Genomic DNA, 21475 nt, shown 5'->3' on the forward strand with positions numbered 1-21475 from the left:
AACGGGCCGACTTGAAGCAGGAGAGGCATCTCAGGACATTTTAATTTCCAGTGTCTATACTTTTACAAATAAATTGATAAAACTTTGCCAGCATCACCAGGAAGGATTCAGGATTCACACCCATTGCAGTGGGAGTTCGAAAACATAACAAAATAAATTTTTTTACTTGCGAAATTTCATCATTTTTTCTCTTACAAATGGCTGTATTTGTTGCTATATGTACACTTTTCTTCATAAGTTAGGGAGATTCTTCGATTAATTTTGCACACCATACAAATCATACTTACAGATGTATGAAACTCTAGAATTTATTTAATTTATGAAAAAACGAATGAGCTGTTATATTATAAACTTCATGTTTAGAAAAAACACTAATTTTCTAGTTAATTACCTCAATTTTTACCATTGTTTTTAATAGATTTGTAAAATTCTAGAGTTTCCTACACCTTTGAGTATGGTTTGTATGCTGTGCAAAATTCATCGAAGAATCTTTCTTACTTATGAAGAAAAGTGTACCTATAGCAACAAATGCTGCCATTAGTAAGTGAAAAAAAACGATGAAGTTTCACATGTAAAAAAAAAATTATTTTTGTTGTGCTTTAAATTCAAATGGCTCTGAGCACTATGGGACTTAACAGCTGTGGTCATCAGTCCCCTAGAACTTAGAACTACTTAAACCTAACTAACCTAAGGACATCACACACATCCATGCCCGAGGCAGGATTCGAACCTGCGACCGTAGCAGTCGCGCGGTTCCGGACTGCGCGCCTAGAACCGCGAGACCACCGCGGCCGGCTGTTGTGCTTTAAATTTGTATTTCTTGACTGTGTGGGGTCGGTATTTCGGAATCTGCGTGTTTACGGACAAAGTCTTTTTATCACTTTTCTGAGGTCTCAGTGTGAACTGTAAGACGTGTATACAACCGAGTGTTTTGTTGATCTATTCTTTCAATAACTGATTTGATTTCATCTGTAAATTTTTTATACGTTTGACTACATTGATGTCTTACAGAATTAATGTCATCTCTCAAAAGTTTGGTGCTGTCTGTGCATTGCCTGGCTATGGCTTCAATTTTTATCGCAAAGACGTTTTTCACTGACCTTAACATGTGCTTCAACCTGTTACAGTCGTTTCAGTGTACGATTTATGCTCGTCACGTATGCTGGAAAATTGTTCATTGAACTGAGTAGTGGTTTCTGTTGTGTACATAGTTCCGCGTAGTCAGCGCGTACACAACTTTCCCACTAGAGCGCGCCCCGCTAAGCACAACAGCGCAGGCGCAGCGCTCGTCCGTCTCCGCACTACAAGATGCCGCTGCCATAGAGACGGACCAAATTCTGCTTACGCCGATCCGCGTATTAATATGTAACGAAGCCAATGAGATTGCGGCTAACGTAGAACCTTTTATCCTCGTGGATCACACTCGCGCAGTGATACATGAACGCGCGAGGTATTATAACGAGTGTACAGACCTCCGATTAGGCAATCTGCATTTGTCTGTACCAGTCTGCATTAGTCTGTACCAGTCTGTACGAGTTCTACATTTATCTGTACCAGTCTATAGTCAAGTTTCAGTCTGCGCCTAATAAGATTACCATATTCCTAGCCATGAAGATAAATGTATAGACACTTTTGTCAAGTCTCAGAGATATTTGTGAGAATAAGACGAACGTACAAATACCAAAGGAACTTCAGATTGTCAATTGTAATTAGCATCCAGAACCAAGGTAAGTAATTTTTATGCTCGTTATTATTTTAATAAATGTGTGTGAAAATTAATCAAGTTCTTTTTAAAGTTGGTCACCGTCAATCTGCTTCTCTAAGCGTGCCGGTGGCATTTCTATCGTCTGACCTAACGGCAGAAGATAAACACGCCACGATAAGACCACGAGACATATATACTGACACTCGCCCACTTCGTTAGAGCGACAAGTCAAATAATCTGATGGTGTGTGTACTGAAGGTCTTACAGAAATTTCATCATTTTTTTACTTACTAATGGCTTCATTTGTTGCTATAGGTACACTTTTCTTCATAAGTTAGAGAGATTCTTCGATGAATTTTGCACAGCATACAAACCATACTTACAGGTGCATGAAACTCTAAAATTTATTTAATTTATAAAAAAACGAATGAGCTATTATATTTTAAACTTTAGGTTTGAAAAAAACACAAATTATCTAGTTAATTACCTCAATTTTTACCACAGTTTTTAACAGATTTGTAAAATTCTAGAGTTTCATACACCTTTGAGTATGGTTTGCATACTGCGCAAAATTCATCGAAGAATCTCTCTTACTTATGAAGAAAAGTGTACCTATAGCAACAAATGCTGCCATTAGTAAGTGAAAAAAAAATGATGAAATTTCACATCTAAAAAAAATTTATTTTGTTATGTTTTCGAACTTCAACTGCTGTGAGTGTAAATTTTGAATCCTTCCTGGTCATGCTGACAAAGTTTTATGAATTTATTTGTAAAAGTATAGACAGTGGAAATTAAAACGTACTGTGGTGCCTCTCCTGCTCCAAGTCGGCCCGTTTGACGTCCTACCCCCCTTGAAGTGAAATGGAAAATTAAAGGTTTTCAAAAGCTAGAAATACTGCAAACCACACAACTTTGTGAAAAACATTCTCTTCATCTACAGATTGTGTAAAAACAGTTTATTTCACTTCCAGATAAGAAAGTTTTCCACTGCCAGACTACTCTTCACCTCGCGCTCTTACATAGAACCGAGTTTCTAGCACAGGCAAGCACTACGGTAGTGGAGAGGTGGAGCTCACCCTGCAGCGGAAGGACTCTGCAATGAGGTGCAGCTGGAGGCTGACGTCGTAGTAGCAGGAGGACAGCTTGTCGACGGACTGCACGACGCGGCGGCAGAGGCGCGCGTCCCCGGGCTGGTGGGCGGCGCGCACCGCGTCGGCCACGACGTCCGGAAGCCCAGCCGGCTGCCGCAGCCAGCGACCGCCACCTGCCACACCCACACACTTCTACTCCACTCCTTCTTCCTTCTTCGCCAAGACACCTTTCGTCGGACATCTTCGCACTAAACTTCTAAACTGTAAGTAACGCTTATACCCAGACAGAAAATCTACCATCTGAAAAAAAATTATACGAACCGACGAGTACCGCAAGGCTCAAGCTTATCCCGTATCGAGGAGCAATGGCGGTACTTTTGGAATGATTCTGGAATTAAATAAACAAGGTATCCAAGATCCTACTCTGGAATTACCGGGCTTTGACCTGAAGAGATGTACCTGGACTAAATGAAAACGTATCAGAACGGGCCGTGCAAGATGCAATGCATATACGTACAATTGGGGTCTATGCGACTCACCAGCCTGTGATTGTGGAGCACCAGAACAGAACGTCCGCCATATTATTGAGGAATGCCCCTTAAGAAGATATGCGAAACCCTCTGCTTTGGACTGGCTGTGCAATCTAGATATTGAGCTTTAAATACAGGGTATACAAAAAGTCAGTATAAATTTGAAAACTTAATAAACCACGGAATAATGTAGATAGAGAGGGGTTTTATTAGAACCAAAAAAAATCACAAAATGTCAGAGCAAAACGTCAGTAACTGCTACCGTAACGGGTGAGAGGTACGCCGATATGTTACAGGATCGCTTCATCCCCAGTCTGGCTGATAAACACCTGCTGGTGCGTACGATGCTTATGCAGGATGGCGCTCCACCCCATATTGCTAGACGCGTGAAAGATGTCCTGCGCGCATCGTTTGGTAATGATCGTGTGGTCATCCGCCACTTTCGTCATGCTTGGCATCCCAGGCCCCCAGACCTCAGTCCGTGCGATTATTGGCTTTGGGGTTACTTGAAGTCGCAAGTGTATCGTGATTGACCGATGCTGAAAGACAACATCCGACGCCAATGCCTCACCATAACTCCGGACATGCTTTACAGTGCTGTTCGAAACATTATTCCTCGACTACAGCTACTGCTGAGGAATGATGGTGGACATATTGAGCATTTCCTGTAAAGAACACCATCTTTGCTTTGTCTTACTTTGTTATGCTAATTATTGCTACTCAGATCAGATGAAGCGCCATCTGTCGGACATTTTTTGAATGTTTGTATTTTTTTCTTTTTTTTTTTGTTCTAATAAAACCCCATGTCATTCCAAGCATGTGTGTCAATTTGTACCTCTCTATCTACATTATTCCGTGATTTATTTAGTTTTCAAATTTATACTGACTATTTGATTACCCGGTATATGAATGAGTTTCTAGTCAGGCTTGCCAAGCTTTCAATGTGTAGTTATTTTGTCTTGAGTATTTGTACTTTATCCTTTTGTGCTATTGCTTGTTTTTTACACATGTACTATTTACACATTGTTTTGTTTTATACATTTCGTTTACATATTGTTGTACTTATATAAAATATTGTCACTGTATTGCAATACGCAAAATAAATAAATAAATATATTTATATTTATGGACTCTTCCGTCAGCTCTCGGTAGGGCAGTTTCATATTTAACGTTGGAAACCAAAGACACTGCGCTTTTGTTCCACTAATATTTGTTGGCTGGCTAGCGTCCTCGGGAAATAATAATGAGTAGAAAACCAAACACTGGATACAAATACACTACCGACTCATGCAGAATTTTTGGTCATAACATTACGTCAGAAATGTGACTACTCGTTCTACGCACTAAAGATGTTAGAGAACAATGCCAAATTACAATTTACGGGATGGATGCTATCAAACACAGTGTGTTTCCGTTATGCACTGCTGTTCATTCGATTTTATAAATTGCAATTTAACACGGTTGACGCATAACGCGAGTTATGCTCCATTTGATACCTCTCACCGAATGTTATGACCAACGAATATGTGCGTGTTCGTATGTCTTTATTCCTTATATTCGGATTCCTACACATTAACGTGTCTTGTGAACGCTATTCAGTTGTTTCTTGATGATGTCCCAATATGGCGGAATCTGGTTCGAAATAAACCAATATTAGTACAACAAAAACGCAGTTTGTTTGCTTTCCAACCTTAAAATTTTTAATACTTACACGTATGATATTATTATACACGACGAGCTCAGAGTATGCCGAGGAGTTAAAATAAATGAACAAATACACTTAAATAAAATGTTGTTTACTCATGATAAGGTAATTATTCACAAACTAAAGGTAAATATTCAGCCCGAACAAATATAATCCTAGATAACAGACCTAATAGGCCTGTACACATACCTCGGCTGTGACATAGCTTATGACGAAGATCAGAAAAAATTGAGTCATTCTGGAGAACATTACCTAGGTAAACGAGAATAGAAACAAAAAAAAAAATTACAAAGGGATGGCTGTGCCAGTCTTGCTTTACAGCTCAGAGTTTTGCTAAGATACAGGGATCAGCAACAATGAATAACTAGATCAGTGGAAAGCTGCACGAGAATGGACACTTTTAAAAATGGCGATGCGTAGAGAACTTAATATTTTTAAAATAAAAGCTAGGATCTGAAGAAACAAAGAATATGGATCTCACAGCTAAATGAAATACAAGAAGAGCGCTTAACGAAACAAGTTTTCTGATAGAGACCGGATGGTAAAAGAGAAACTGGCAGTCCAGGGAAACGTGGGCAACCACTCCCTTTGTGTCCTGAACAGGCGGATTGACAACACACGAGAAGATTATTTTTGTTCCGCGAGTGCAGGAGTTTTGAGTTAAAAACTTACGGAGAAGTGAAGCAGACGGAATATATTTATTTGCAAACAGTGTTATTTCAGTGTAAGATTGCATAATTTTACTTTTTATTTTACTGTTATTTTAATTTTTCTCATTGTAATGATCCTCTTCGACCGTTTGCAACGATCTTCAGATCAGTTGTAGATCACAAAGTAACACGTCGAGGACGCAAAGTGTACGCACAATGCTTCACGTTTATAAGATTGTGAAGTAACTCACTTGCAAATCAACATACAGGACCGAAATCGGCTTATTTAACTAAAAGTGTACGCAAAGTGTACGCACAATGCTTCACGTTTATAAGATTGTGAAGTAACTCACTTGCAAATCAACATACAGGACCGAAATCGGCTTATTTAACTAAAACGTATTGTGATGATTCAAAAAGGGAGTTATTTTAGTTTTCCTAAGAGTTCCTTATTCAGAATGGCACTGCACGACCAAAGGTTACAGAAACGGCCATCATGTAAAAGAAAGTTTAATGTAACGACATCTGGCAATAACAGCGTAGTATGTCTGTGCACCAGTAGCAACCTGAATGCATCTTTAAGCGTTTGCTTTTCCACAGATTTCACAACCATGATTAAATATAATCCAGAAGCCACTGTCAGTTGTTAACAAAAATGTGTATAAGTGCCTACATATTCATCATCAGTGCACTAATGGACCAAAAGTTGAAACCACGATCATTAAGAGCACTGCACACGGACAATTCAAAAACCTAAAACACATCGCAACGTCCGGAGCTCAAATAAAGGAAAAAACTGACAAAGTATACAGTACATTCTCTTAAAAATACGAGTATAAGAATCCACCCATTTAATTTACCTAAATTATAATTTTAGACAAAATGCTCATCAAAAAATCGCACTCTTCAGCAAAGAATTAGGAAACAACATAAAAAAAATTAAGAACCCACATCTAACATACATGAAATGTAACCATGTTCATGAGACATCATATTTAATCTATAACCTTATTGTGGGAGATGCAATTATTATGTAACTGACGTGTACCGTACACATTACAGGTAATGGAATATTATGTAACCAAATAACGACGTAAATATGGTGTTGTACATATGTAGGTAAATCGCTGAATTGGTTTAGAAGCACAGACAGGCACTGAGGTATTTACGGTGCTCTAACAACGATGATGTGAATTCGCAGAATGGGTTTGCGAAAATAAATATTTGTTAAAGACGACTCGACTCTGTTTATTCAAATAGAAATTATGCTGTAGTCAGGAATGTGACTCGTTATATTTACAGGCCATCCTTCATATACACTACGCATCTCAAAACACATAAATTCTGAAAATCTTAATAACTGTGTTGACGAGTTAGATAGCGTCATTCATGCACAGTACGGTTCTTAAACATCCGTTTCCAAAAATGTAGTAATACATTATCCACGTAATTACGTTGTTGATCTTTACCTCTGTAAGCCTATATAAAATACGAATCAAACTCAAGCCCATAACAACATAACACAATCATACACGCTATAAACAAGTAACCGAATAAATGCCGTAATACGGCACTAAACACAAAAATCATAGGAAAATAGACCGTACATGCACGATAACGCTAAGATGAATAACTGGTAATGCTGTTACATAATTTAAAAAATTGTCACTCTAAAACAACCAGAGGAAAACGGACCTTTCCGTAAGCGTACCATAAAGCGAGAACGACGTGCGAAAATATTTACATTGCTGTTGCTATACATTAGCTTGCTCTTGAGTCTAGAAACTGTTTCTCATTAGTCTGTAGATTTTTTTTTTTTTTTGTTTCGGCATAGCTGCAGTCGTCACTGTTTCGTGTAGTTCTAATTAGAGCCAAAAGTTGTTGGTCAAATACGAATTTTGTATTCTTTACGCAAGAGATCTTCAACCATCAGTAATGAAAGATAAAGTGTTCATACGGTAAGCTCACCGTCTCGATTAACATAAGTAGTACTGACGACAGTAACAAGATGTACCTAACATATGCTAGACTGAGAAGATCACTGAAGGCTTAAACGTCAAATGAGTACGATGGTATGGGAAATTTAAAGCTTGAAATGCTTTTAAGAGTATTGTTATACAAAGGAAAGCTGTAGTTCTTGAGGCACAAATATTAATCATGTGTCGCTTTAAGTGGACAGCTGAAATCGAAAGTTTTATCATGAAAATGAGAAAAAATTTTGATGTACGTTTTGTTATCATGAAAGACTAGGCAATTGACATTAGTGTCTAGAGAAAACTGTTATTAACAAGAGCACACATCCTAAACAACGGGCGTCTTGCTTGCTTGGCAAGATTGAAGACCCTCTCCTGTCACGTCTTTATTTAGATTTCTTTTGGCTTTCCTAAAATACTTGAGACGAATTCCGAAATGGTTTCATCCTAGCGTAATCCTTGTCTATATGAGCTAATGACTATGGGTTATAATAACTTTGGAACGAACGACGTGGTGCAGAGTTTCTGAGACTCGCTTCGCATTGGAGAGCAGCCAGCTTCTAACTCCCGTCCTACCACGCTGATTTAGGTGTGTTGAGGTTTCCTTTCATCACATAGTGCTAATGAAGGTATGCTTGTTTTGAAGTATTTCCATCTATATCCTTATCCGATCAAAACTATTCTCCCTCTCCAATTATAGCAATTTTCCATTTCTCTGATGAATACGATATTGACGAGTCGTAGAACCTCAACTTTCCTTGTTTGCAAACATTTCGTCGACCATGTTATATTGGCTTGGTGGTTAAGTTGTAGATGGAAATGTCAGCCGATTCTGAAAGGGTTTTCTCAATCGGCTTGGGACTTACTGAAGAAATTGTGTCGGCGAGCGCCACTAATGCGATGCGTAGTTATCAAGTTTTAATTATAACTTTGGAAAAATTAAGTTAGGCAAATAATTTGCAGGTACACGTGTGCAGTACTCCCACGCCACAGTACTGCAGCTTGCTGCCAGAGGAGCCAAAACAAAATGGCGCATCCTATTTTCGCTTCATCAATAATTAGATAACTTATTTTCAGGTGGTAATTAAAACTTTATGACTAACCATCGTAATCTGTGGAAACTAGGAAGGAGTAAATATCTGTACTAACATCATGCCGAATACGAATTCAGTATTTTGCCGCCACAACACCTCAGTCTACAAGTCGACACAGGCTCAGTTCAGTACAACAAACTGCGACAAGATTGATAGGCTGAAGAGCACAGCATCCTGTTCTAAAGGCAAGTATTTGTCCACAGGGAGAGAGGAATGTGCGTTCGATATTTCCGTCACGTGCGGCCGGCCGAGGCCTTGATCGTGTGGCAACGACGCGCCACCATCGCAGCCTTCCGTTACTCGCCCACTTGCAACGTAGAGCGAGCTTCGTGTCACTGCAACTGCCAGTTGGGCAGGGAGGTAGCTTAAGTGAAAGCGCGAAATAGGGCAACAGTGATATTTTATTCTGTCACAGAAGTATCTTAGTATTTTTCTATCCTGGCCCGCAATTCGCATTTCTTTCCGTCTTTTTCGAGTCTAATCACAACTTAATACTTTACACAAATTTGATCAGTAACCGAAATAGGTTGTTTAGTCTTTTTACGTTTCGTACAGTTCATAGTCTCTGCTTCATTTTCTGCTATAATGTTAGGTAGTCTTAGATGCATCAGGACACGTCTATTCCGTCATCAAGGCTCTTCGGCTAGATTTTTATTCTCATCTGTTCTCATTCTTCCTCTTCACATCACATTTCACCTGATCTCTTGTTTTTGTACATATGTGTATAACACATCTAATGAAAAGCGTAAAACTTCCCTTATTCGCAGTTTTCTGTTGCGACTGTTTCACTTCCATTTATTGTAGTGTTCCCGAGTTACTTCGTCATTCATCGGTGATTTCTCTCTGTGAAAAGAGTTCCCATTATAAATTCTGGCCAAATTTTCTTACATTAATTGTATAATACAGAATAACAAATGTATGTAAAGGCTGGTGAAAAGTTCTGTTTCCTTGAATAATAGTTTCTTTAGATTTGATCATCCGTCTCTTTATGCTACAATTATGTAAGGACTAGACTACTTCATTAGTGCGCCCGGCTGGCACGAGACGATGTACACACTATTTCATAAAAACAAAAATGACGCTCTAGACGTGAAGTTGACTTTACTTAAACTGATTAAACTTTCATTATTAATTTTGCCGATATATCAATAAGTTGCCTATCATTTCATATTTCTCTTTATATTTAAAAAATATTGACACATATTGACAAAATACCTTTACGATTTTCTTACGTATCCCCTGCGTATGCTTCACGCAAGGTACTTGAACATACGTATGTGACAAAGACGACACTTGAGAGAAAGGAATAGCATATAAACTCCTCATAAACGCTTCTCACACTACCCATACCATGAGATACTAGCTTAACAACAAATATAATTTCTTTCATCGTCGTAATATGTGAATACAAATAGCCTTGCGGTCGTACTGTGGCACGGAGCCTGTTGCAAGCTACATTACTGAAGGCCGATACGCCAGAATATATGTCGACGTTTGTGCTTATTACTTAGCGTACTTCATAATGCCAAAATGTGCAGCTAAGAGATCGGCGTGGCTGGCAGTTGTAGGTTCAGTAAGTATAACTGGATTAGGAGTACCCATGCAGGGGTACCTCATGCTTCCACGTTACGATCTTCTACCTTCGGTCTTGCATATTTGTATGGATGGCTCACCAGCATCCTCGTAAATCCAGCAGACAGGGAATTAAATGAACCCATGTCAACTGGTGTCACTGCTGCGGTCGTGCAGTATCTCCTCTGGACCCAATTCGTTTTGCTTTACTCAAAGCATCTTCAGTAGTCAGTTTTTTGTTTCTTACATTATTTACACGCGTTCTTCTATAAATAGGCGATCGATTTGTGTGCACCCTACACTGCACTGACACACAATATGTTCTCGTTTATATGTTTTTATATATCCACATACACCTCGTGTACTTTGTGCCAGTACAGTGTGCTTCAGATCGAAAGGCTTTGTATAGAAGAACCTATGGAAATAAAATAGGTACCACAGAAACTGACAACTGACAATAATAATACAGTGTGAATCAATGGCCGTGTTAATTTCATACATTTGGACGTCACTTCTGCGCCTTGCCTGTAGCTAAACTACCCCAGTTAGCCAAGTTCGGAAGGGGGGCCCTACATTTTAACGTGGAATCCTAACCACGTGTTGTTGCTGGCGACCTCTCACGTCTCTGAGAGACGTGGGCTAGATTAAACGCAGACTGAAAATTTCTTTGGTCCTACAGGGATTCGATCCCGCGACCTTTCGCTCCAAATAAGATTTTTGTAGTCGCAAAAGACGGAATAAATGGCTCTGAGCACTAAGAGACTTAACTTCTGAGGTCATCAGTCCCCTAGAACTTAGAACTACTTAAACCTAACCAACCTAAGGACATCACACACATCCATGCCCGAGGCAGGATTCGAACCTGCGACCGTATCGGTCGCGCGGTTCCAGACTGTAGCGCCTAGAACCGTTCGGCCACCCCGGCCGGCAAGACGAAATAACTCTGATTTTACTTGTAATCTGGGAGTGTGACGAGAAGCCTCAATAACAAAAAGACAACATTTATTTGACAATTATACCCCAAATGTTGAGTTTTTAAATCTTGCCTTAAATGGAATGAGGCAAGCGAGGCTGAGTGGATACGGTTTCAAGCTTTCCCACGCCATTAAACTGCGAAGTGTGGCCCGGAAATAGAGCCCGGGACGTGATGGTGCCAAGCAGTAGGCCACAAAGCAGCAATATGAAGAAGCGGCCAGGTTAGGGTAGGTTAGGAGCAGAGCGCACGTGGGTACGCGAGTGCAGACAAAGCTGCAGCGGCGGCCTTGTGTGCAGCGGGGCCGGCCGGGGGGCGTCCTTGAACAGGCACCACCTCCCAGCGCCGCTGCGCGCTACTTCCGCGTTATAAAAAGCCGCCAGTAAACATACACCACGCCGCCGCTGCTCTCACGCTCCCATTTGCAATACACCGTGTGCGTCGTCTAATTGTGCTATTCGGAAGCATTTTGCGCTTATAAGCAAATATTGTGCCAACACACAATTCCGCCTCGTACACGAAGACAGAAAGCTGGGCGAATGAAGCAGTCAAATGCTGTAACGAATTTCCCCGCAGTATTTAAACCGTAAGAATCCAACTGATTTAGCACGCTGATTTGTAAATGTGGACTCGACTTCGGGCCGGTAACGAATCAGATCGATTTCATTTCCTGGAAAGTGTGTGGTCAGTGTTTTCTGGGATTCGGAAGGTATTCATCCTGCAGATCACCTTACTAAAACATCAATTAGTGAATGCTAGTTTCTGGATTAAGCGGATGGAAAATACGTGAGACGAGGCGTCGATATTCAAAGAATAAATATTATTTTCTTAAGAAAATTCAGCTCCTCACAATGGTGTTGCCGGCCCCGGTGACCGAGCGGTTCTAGGCGCTTCAGTCCGGAATCGCGCGACTGCCTCGGGCATGGATGTGTGTGCTGTCCTTAGGTTAGTTAGGTTTAAGAAGTTCTAAGTTCTAGGGGACTGATGACCTCAGATGTTAAGTCCCATAGTGCTCAGAGCCATTTGAACCATTTTTTGAACATTGATGTTTAGGAAATTGTAAACTAACGTAGCTGTTAGCGTTTACACTCTGTTCACCTTAATTTTCATCTGCTTCTGCATATAAAGAAATTTGTGGCTGGAAGAGAATTCTTTGAGTTCAGTAATACTCGTAGGTCGTCCTCCGCGTACTAGAATCACATTAATGATGAAATATACTCACTAAAAAAATGAAGAAATGTCATTGATCAAACAGGGGATTTGTGTATTTTCTTACGCAAAACGTAAGGCCGATAAGTTTCCATCTTGGAAATGGACGCAAGGGGTCTCAGGAAATCTTGACAAATTTAGTATTTCACACACACAGTTCGCAATACGTTTCTGATTGTACGCAAAAGGAAATTTTATTGTTTGAATAACACTCGTCCTTTTTAATCTACCGGGACACAGAAGTAACTGTTTCTTTCAAATTTAGCGATGTTTCTTTTTAACGGCATTCTGTGTTTTGTGGAAGGAGTAGTACATTAATACAGCACTAGTGAACATTTTCAATTAAATTTTCGCGAGAAAAAGAGCGAGAAATTGTTTTAAGTACGAGAGCCGAAGAATCGGGCAAAGACCAGTCACGCAGTGTTAAAGAGGTGAAAGCGCGCCGTGTCGCCGACCTTGTACGTCATATTCAGCGCAATTAATCCTTGTTTTTACAAAGAGAGTCACCGTATACGCTAACGAGCGTGTTAACTCTGTGTTTCCTTTTTTCAGAAACTCTTGAATGACGCTAAAAGACAAGTAGCATTTCGTTTAAATAACCATAGCTGTTTTAACGTTTCATTTCAAATACAGTTTATTGGTTCTAACTATACTTTCAAATGAAAAGTCCAGTGAGTGCTGTCGCTTACTGCAAACCATGTTCTGATATCTTCAACCATTGATGAAATATTAATGCTGTTGACGTTACATGATAAAATATGCATATTTATCAGCTTAATATGGTAAAACGTCATCAAAACTATAAAACTTTCAAAGGATTCACGGAACCGCGCTTTGTCATCCTTGGATCAGGAAAGATAATAAATGAGCATTTGTCTTGCGATTGTTTAGTCGTCGTCACCTGCTATTTCCAACGAAATGGCACTAACGTCTCTTAGTATTCTGTAAAGTTATGATACCCGGAGCAGAGTATTAGAACAAGCATCTTATCCAAAGGTAAACTAAAGTGTAATGTTACACTACCTCAAGTCTGATATAATGCACATTACGGACAGTTGTATATTTACGAGTACTTACTTATATTTGAGGCGTTAAAAATCTGACTCTGGCTTACAGTCCACGCCATATATTTTCATTGATTGCACTGATTAATTACCAAAATCAACACAGCCAAAGACTTATTCTACAAACGTTATCGATACTCTTCTGGAAAATAGAAATCAACCGCGTAAACGTTCAAAGGCTGTAAACGTTACTAAACTGCAGTTTGCTTCGAAAACACGCCCAATTTGCAAGAGAAAGATTTGCTCCGAAATTTAAAGGTCGCTATATAACAAATTTGTCAGTTAAAAGTAAAAAATACATAATATTTTGTAGTTATGAGTGTGGCGGCTTAAAGAATATCAGTAGTAACGCAAACATAAATCACTAGTCACATCTGTACCGGTACCTCGATAAGCTCGCATCATTAACAGTCAGTGAGACACTGGCTGTTGCTAAAAATTCATGCTCTAGTGGGCTACGCTTTGTATAGCATCAGAGATGTATCGGAGGTGTAGAGCTGGTGTATTACATTTTTCGTACACTACGCGGAGACCGGCCAAACGTAATATTACAACATGAGAGAAGATAATGTTTCCAAGAGTGAGCAGTAGAATCCTTAAGTTTGTTCGAGATACCATTCAGAGTATACAGAAAAGAAAAGTTATAAGCCGGACTAAACACATACGATGGCTAATTTCAGTTTTAGCCTATCCTCCATCTACATGCAAAATTAGTTAGTTTTGCTTCGTAACGTCAAAGAAGTTGCACAGTTGATACCTTTCCAAAATAATCTAATTTCGTATCTTATTACACAATTGTATCTAAGTCTTCATAGTCCCATACAGCCGCTGATCGTATCAAATGACTATTTCTTAGAAAATCTAATGCATGATATTTATTGTCTCCTTCCTTTTTGTTTAGTCTTTCGCCTGTTTTTCTACTCAGTTGTTATTGTATTTTTATCATAGTTATTCAATGGTTAATTACGGACGCACTCTCAATTACTGACATTGACTGATTTGTGAAACTATATGTGTTTTGGTTTATGATAAATTACCAGACAACGCAATAAATGAACATAAACCGTCCCCGGAGGTTATTTGTCAGTGTCTCCCCATTCTTATCACTTGGAACGACATGCTACGCTACTATAAAGCAAAACACTACTGCCGTGCTCGCTTTTAGGCAGCCGCATTGTTATTTTCATACGCAGTTCACTCAGTCACAGATACATTGTAAAAGTATGTTTCTTACTCGTTTTGTCATAAGCCAGAACATATCTTTATACTTCTGTATTGCAACACATGTACAAGCGTAGCCTCACTTTAAATAATTTCTGGGAGGTCTTATTGCTACCGTCCGTACTTTCTGTCTCAAGGCTAAAATTCATAGAGCTGCATTCAGATTTGCATGCAAACGCAACACTCTCACGTTTCTTGGTGGATGGTGTTTTATCCAGAGACGCTTAATTATTGCGACGGTTTGTGGCTTTCGTCAGCCAGTTACGATAGTACCCAGTGTAGTGTATCAGGTCAACCAACTGCAAGATCTAGCGAAATAAATGTGTCGTTATATTATGTTGTACAGAGACGAGAAAAGGAAGGGTCTGATGATAATTACTATTATTTTGCGCTTTTCAACAAATACTACTTAGAAGTGTCTGGTACCAATTTATTGAAAACAATGAAATAATTTAGACAGATAACGTGGGTCGTAAGAACGACAATATAACCACAGCCAGTTCATTGAAGTGTATTATTGTTGGTAACGATTTATGTCCTAACATTCGAATTTTAATTCAGTTCTGAAAATCTTTGTGGCATTCTCACCGCAGATAACTGTTGTTACGCAACCTCTTCACATAACCAACCTTTTTATAAGCACAGAGAGGGCCACAGGCGTGATTTTGGTGGTGGGTAAACATGTATTCAGTTCTAACTATCAAATGAGTTTGAAAATCAAAATCAAACGAAAAGTGTTTACCTCGCAAATACGCAATGCTCACGGAAGCTGTTAAGCCGTGGAAAAGAATGAACTAAGAATTCTCTGAATTTATTGATGCACAACAAAATAAATTCCGGCAGCGGTGGGAAATTTATCTCAGCGTTTCTGAGTAAGCATTCTCTAAGTTCTGTACGAAAAGTACAATTTGAGTACAAAAACTTTTGTTTGTATGATATTAAATATATTTAATGACGGGTACAAAAGAGGAACATATTCCAACACCATAACAAAAATTTATTTTAATTTTTGCGCGTAGTAGTTTCGCAAAAAAAGTAGCGATACCATCTCATCAAGAAAATGTCAGTCAGCGTAGGAAACGGGAACTCGCCCAGTAACACACATCATCTCTGATCATAAATTAAACAATTTACTTAAAAGAGATTCCGAGCGGCAAACATCCAATCATCGTCATAGAAATGACCAAAATTATAAAGTCTTTTAATTTTATGTGTTGACGCTAAAAGATAGCAAATGTGTTATGACATAATTGTCCATGAAAGAAATTCGGGCCGTCTATGTGATATTGCTTCCTTAAAAGAAACTGAGGCTCTGTCTTATTACAGTGAATACGAAGTATTCACCACCTTATACGATGTTACTTGCTTGCTTACTACGAAAACCTTCAACTGAGAAATCCTCATCCCTGTGTGTAGTACAGTTCATTGGAAAAGCTAACACCAGTGCGAACATAAAACGCAAAATATCAACGTTAGCTGGAAAAAAAGGAAGTTCCTTTATTACAGCTTCGTCGGAATAATTGCAACAAGAATTGCTATCACCCTTTCACACTCTAGAGTGCAAGAAAACAGGCGAGCTATAACAACAAATAATTGATGACGTAAAGTCTATCAAAATTAGGGCATATTTGTTGAATTTACGGTAGTTACACGCACAGCAATGGAAACTTGCTTGGACTTTAGCCTCAACAGTTTTTTTTCTGGAATCTCTGGTATTTTTTCTGCAAACTCCGTTTTACTGACGGAAATTCGAGTTTCGGCGAATCTAAGTAAAAATAGAACACCTTTTCTGGCGGATATTACTACTGGTTGACAATAGATTCAGGAGAGTACACTTCAGCCACTTGCATATGTTCTAAAAACAGTTCGTGCAGAATGGAACGAAGAACACCATTTTAATTAACTAATTACTTATTTTACAGTAAAACATTTGCATTGGCAGCATTTCTATTGAAATATGAGACAAAGATAATTTATTTCTGGAATGAAATATTTCTTTTTAATACTTTTCAGTTTCTTTATCTCAGACACAGTAAGATGAAACTGTGTGACAAGAAAACCGAACTCTAGGCTTTTCTGTACACGATGTGCACTATGCACGTTACTGGCACTTCTGCCTGTTACCTGAGCATTCAGCGAGAGTTTCATCGGGGAACTCTGCTTTGTAAAGTCCAGACATAGTAAGTATTCGAAGTTAACTCTGAAACTGAAATTTAGAATTTAGCCGGAAATGTATGAGAGTACCTTCACTCAAATTATAAAAGCTGTGACTGAAACGTATGCAGAAACACACAGACTGATGATAAAGTTTAAAGAATTCTTGTTTGAAATTCACTCACCATCAAGGTGTGCAGGGACACACTAATATGTATTGCAGATTTATGTAACCTGCTGTCTTAACAAGGGAGCTCAATCTTTAAAATAGCATTTTCTTGCAACTTGTGATTGTAAAATAACTTGGATAATTATATGCCAGGCTTTTAGTATTTCCTACGCTATTTTGAAATATACTCTTTCATGATATGCGATTTTTCAAAGGATTTTCTAAGAGAAATAAAAAAAAAAGAAAAAGTGACAATTTCTCCATCGAATCCAAAGACGTATGTAAAATATGCATAAATCACAGTTAGCATTTATTATACTACACAGGGGTATGTTTCATCAATACTAAAACATATAAGAAATGCTCGTGTATTGTAGATTAACCAATATTCCAATGCATTTGCCACGCCATCGGTGGACCGTGCTTGCTCTAATGTTTTTGTGTTTTCGTTTCTATCTCGGGAATAGACATCAACTGACAAGGAAATTAGGCCCCTCTTTAAAGTGTTTCTGATTGTTTCTTTCCCATCTCTTTAAAGTGTTTCCTATTCTTTTGCGGAAGAGGAAAATACATCTAACACCTAGTCACCAAAGGGGAAGACAAAGAGCTTTCCGCAGAGAAATTTCGGCGTTCATAACGGTACTGCTGAATTTGCACCTTATTCCACAAATGCTGGGATTTTTTACAGTATTCTGTCGAAGAACACTCTAAAAACCGCCACCGCCTTTACGTTGAAGTTCAATTGCACGTTCGCCACAAATGAGTCTGCGCGGAAACGGAGCGAAGTAGTCGCACTGCATTCCTGAAACAGGATGTCTGTTACCGGAACGCGACGCTTTGGAACTGGCACATTGTGATTTAGAAAACACAGAGAAACAGTGGTGTCATTTATCGCCTCCGAATTTGGGAAGTATGTCACAGACCAGCCCTACCGGAAAGCTGTCGGTAATACCCTGATTAACATCCGCTCTCTAATGAAGTCCTCCGAAATACTAATTGAGGAATTCTCGGCCTGCTTTAGCACATGGACAATAAGTGCGCCATGACCCGTGGTAGAAACTCGCATTTGGACTGCATGACTTTTCTAATCCTAACACAAACTGAACGTTTTCTTGCTAATTTAATATTTTCAAAGTATACAGAGGAATCAATGACAGTTTGTCTTTACTGTATATTGCTACTACGGGTTTCACATTCTGGAAGCTGACGACGGTCACATTTTCGATAATGTCAATATACCGGCTGGTAATACGTGCTTAGTTCCACACAAATGTTTTCTAGAGGAATATTTGTAAGTAAATACGTTATTAAAAATGAAAAAAAGTCTGAAAGGATTTGTCGCTCTTCTGGGTATTACCGAGCTTCATATGATGCAGCCATGTACTGTCAGCCTTCCGAAGATGATGCGGCAGAGCCTGAAACTGGCAATGACATTGTTGCGTGAAATTAAACAGAAAAGACAAATTATATTTACTCGAAGAATTTCTCACGTAAACAAAAAACTACTTATATTTAACATACAGCCACAGTGCCGCCATACCAGCTCTTAGCAAGACTGCAAAACTCTACGTTTTACTTTTTGTAGGTAAATGCTCATTTATTGTAAATTTACGAGGCCATCGGTCTCATATGTGGCAAGCAGTCGATCTAACAGATTTTAGGTACACAACGTGTAACACGTTACACCGGCACTTTGCCTGCAGTACCGCGCTGTCGAGAATCCGACAGTGGCGTCACCGGAAGGATGCGAGAGAACCATATGATTCACAACGCGCGGCGGCAGTGGGATCAGCGACTCATAATATTAACCATTCTGGTGATTATACCTCTGAGATCAAATACATAAAACGGGAATTCGATGGATGAGAGGAACATTAGGCTTTTAAGTTCTGTCGACGACAAGATAATTAGAGATTGACCAAGGCTAGAGAAAGAAATCATTAATACCGTTTTTAGAGGAAATATTTCCAATAAGCGATTTTAAAAAATCGGGAAACTTAAATTTGGATGGCCGGTGCTGAGATATACAACCGGTTAATAAATAACGACAATCTGATCTGTTAAATTACTATGCCTTATCACCTGCGTCACTGACTCGCATCGCCGATAAGCACGCATTAAGAATCTGTATTTTTGGGATAATAGCCATCGGTTCTTCCACCTACCCCCACATTTTCTGGTTTACGAAGGCAGAGACAAAGTTGCCACTCTTCCGGCAAAACTACCAGTTTCTCTGTAATGGGTTCCCCTGCCGCGTCCAGTGCGGATTATCACCCGCTCAAGATTTCTGTACGAAAGAAAATGTTTGGATCCCGAGGAAGAGCGCGATCCCGGCAACATGGGGCGCGCGCGGCCACGGCGGAGGCGGCCGGCGAGCGTGTTACAACCTGCCCGCCACCTGTGCCCCGGGCATCAACATCCCCGGCTGCGGCCACAAGATCCACTCTCAAGGACCATTCCTGCCTGGCCGGTTACAGCGCATCTGCTTCTAGCGCTGGACCATTTACGCTGTTTTTCTGGCCTCTTCACGTTTCAGGTCAGCGGAGTTCCACACCACTCCTGTCACGCGATGAACAACATTCAAAGACGGGATTCACACTCTCAGCGTTCACCTCAAAATGAACCTGCAATACAGTGTTGCGTCAGCGTACCACAATACGGCAAAACTCTATAAAAACAAAAATTAATACTGCTCATCTACTAGAACATCGAGCAGATAAAAGACATACTGATGACTCTAACTTAGCGGATAACACTGAAGTTCTCATAAAACGGAGAAAAAAATGATACTGCCAGCAGTTTTGCATTATAAAATTTATACTTGAAGGTTCCTGCGATCTACGCAATCTTTTCTGGCAGCGAACTTGTTGCAGACATTTCCGTAATCATCGATTGTAAATGTTTGCTAGTACACAATTTTACAAGCGAACCAAAAAGGACCATATAATTTTATTTCAAAAGAAGATTTTTAATGATTATGTTAATTAATTACAGTTTTAATTCTGTTCCTTTGTACTTCACAATTATCCGTTAGACCAAAATATATATCTCTCTCTTTCTCTGTCTCCAGGCACATATCTAACATATCGTATAGGATTCAGTTTAGAACGCTAACTTTGGACAAGAATGAGAGCACAACCAACGAACTCACTCGTTGTCGAACGCGGTGACGCAGAAGAATGCCGTCCCACAGAATCGTGAAAACTCTCAAGGAACATAGATACTTTGTCCTCGCCTTTCTAATGAAATTTTCAGCTTTAAAAATGATAGCAGCAGTAGGTGGACACTACAGAAACTGGAGTGATATGTGTCTGAAATATGAAATGAGTATCAATGTGCGCAACAGGCAACCAACAAAAATGTCTCTTCATAAAGGAAGTCAATGTCGGATTTCAATTCATTGAGGTGGCTAAGGATATGAGAAATGTCACTTTTACTGGCTGGCTGAGAGGGGCGATCCGTAAATGCATCGAATTGCAACATAAAATAGAGACTGAACATGTTTGAACGAATATCAACCAATAATTATACCGCACAGACGTATAAAATTATTTCAAGTTCTAGATGTTGAATTCCTCTCAACGATCTTACACACACACACACACACACACACACACACACACACACAAACGTTTAGATGCGACGACGCCAAAAAAACGACAAGACAATCGACGATGGTGACGATGACGTAAATCGCTACACTTTTCAGGAAAGATCTGAATCCGACTTAGTGCTTCGTGGCGAAACAGTGTTCCTGCGAAGACAGTCCTGTGAAGTGTAGCTATTGGACGGTCGCTTCTGTTTGCGCACAGAACCCGCGGTGCCGCTATTCGTGATTCAAACCTGCAGCGTCAAGGCTCGGATCGGAAAGGCCACAGCTTACTAACACGCATCCTGCTGTTTGCTTAGCGCCTCGCTTGACGCCACCCGGTCAGTGACCCCTGACTCAAGAGGACTACCCATGATGCAACGGTCAGAAATATCCGTTTGTGTAATAATAGTAATTCAGTGATTTAGTCTCATACCAGACTTCCGAAGGGCTATGTCGGTCGCTGCAGATCTTATACGACTGTATTGAGAGTGCATACTTTCCCTCTCCACTTCAAGACATACTGAACACAATGCATGTAACGATTTTTATCACATCTTTCTACGACATACGACATCAGGAGTGTGTGTTGGGCACCTCACTGAGCACCCATACTTATACTAAGTTCTGATGCCAGAGGAGAGCAATAACTGATAACAGCGCATGGCATCCTTGTTAGAGATGCTAACCACGGGCAGAGATATGCAGGCGGCAATATTAATTGCGCGCATTTGGATATGATGTATACTGTACAACTAAAAAAAGCCTGTCTTCGA

At 39.7% G+C, this 21475-nt stretch overlaps 1 protein-coding gene across 1 annotated transcript in view; it reads right to left on the reverse strand.

Moving 5' to 3' along the window:
• Positions 1–21475, reverse strand: part of LOC126183496 (uncharacterized) — a 38841-nt gene that overhangs the window by 15641 nt on the left and 1725 nt on the right. Inside the window, exon 2 of the mRNA XM_049925529.1 lies at positions 2782–2969. Within this exon, the coding sequence (XP_049781486.1) occupies positions 2782–2969 (188 nt within the window). The remainder of the gene's footprint in view (positions 1–2781; positions 2970–21475) is intronic.

This window comes from Schistocerca cancellata, chromosome 4 (genome assembly GCF_023864275.1).
Source record: "Schistocerca cancellata isolate TAMUIC-IGC-003103 chromosome 4, iqSchCanc2.1, whole genome shotgun sequence".
Taxonomy (NCBI): domain Eukaryota; kingdom Metazoa; phylum Arthropoda; class Insecta; order Orthoptera; family Acrididae; genus Schistocerca; species Schistocerca cancellata.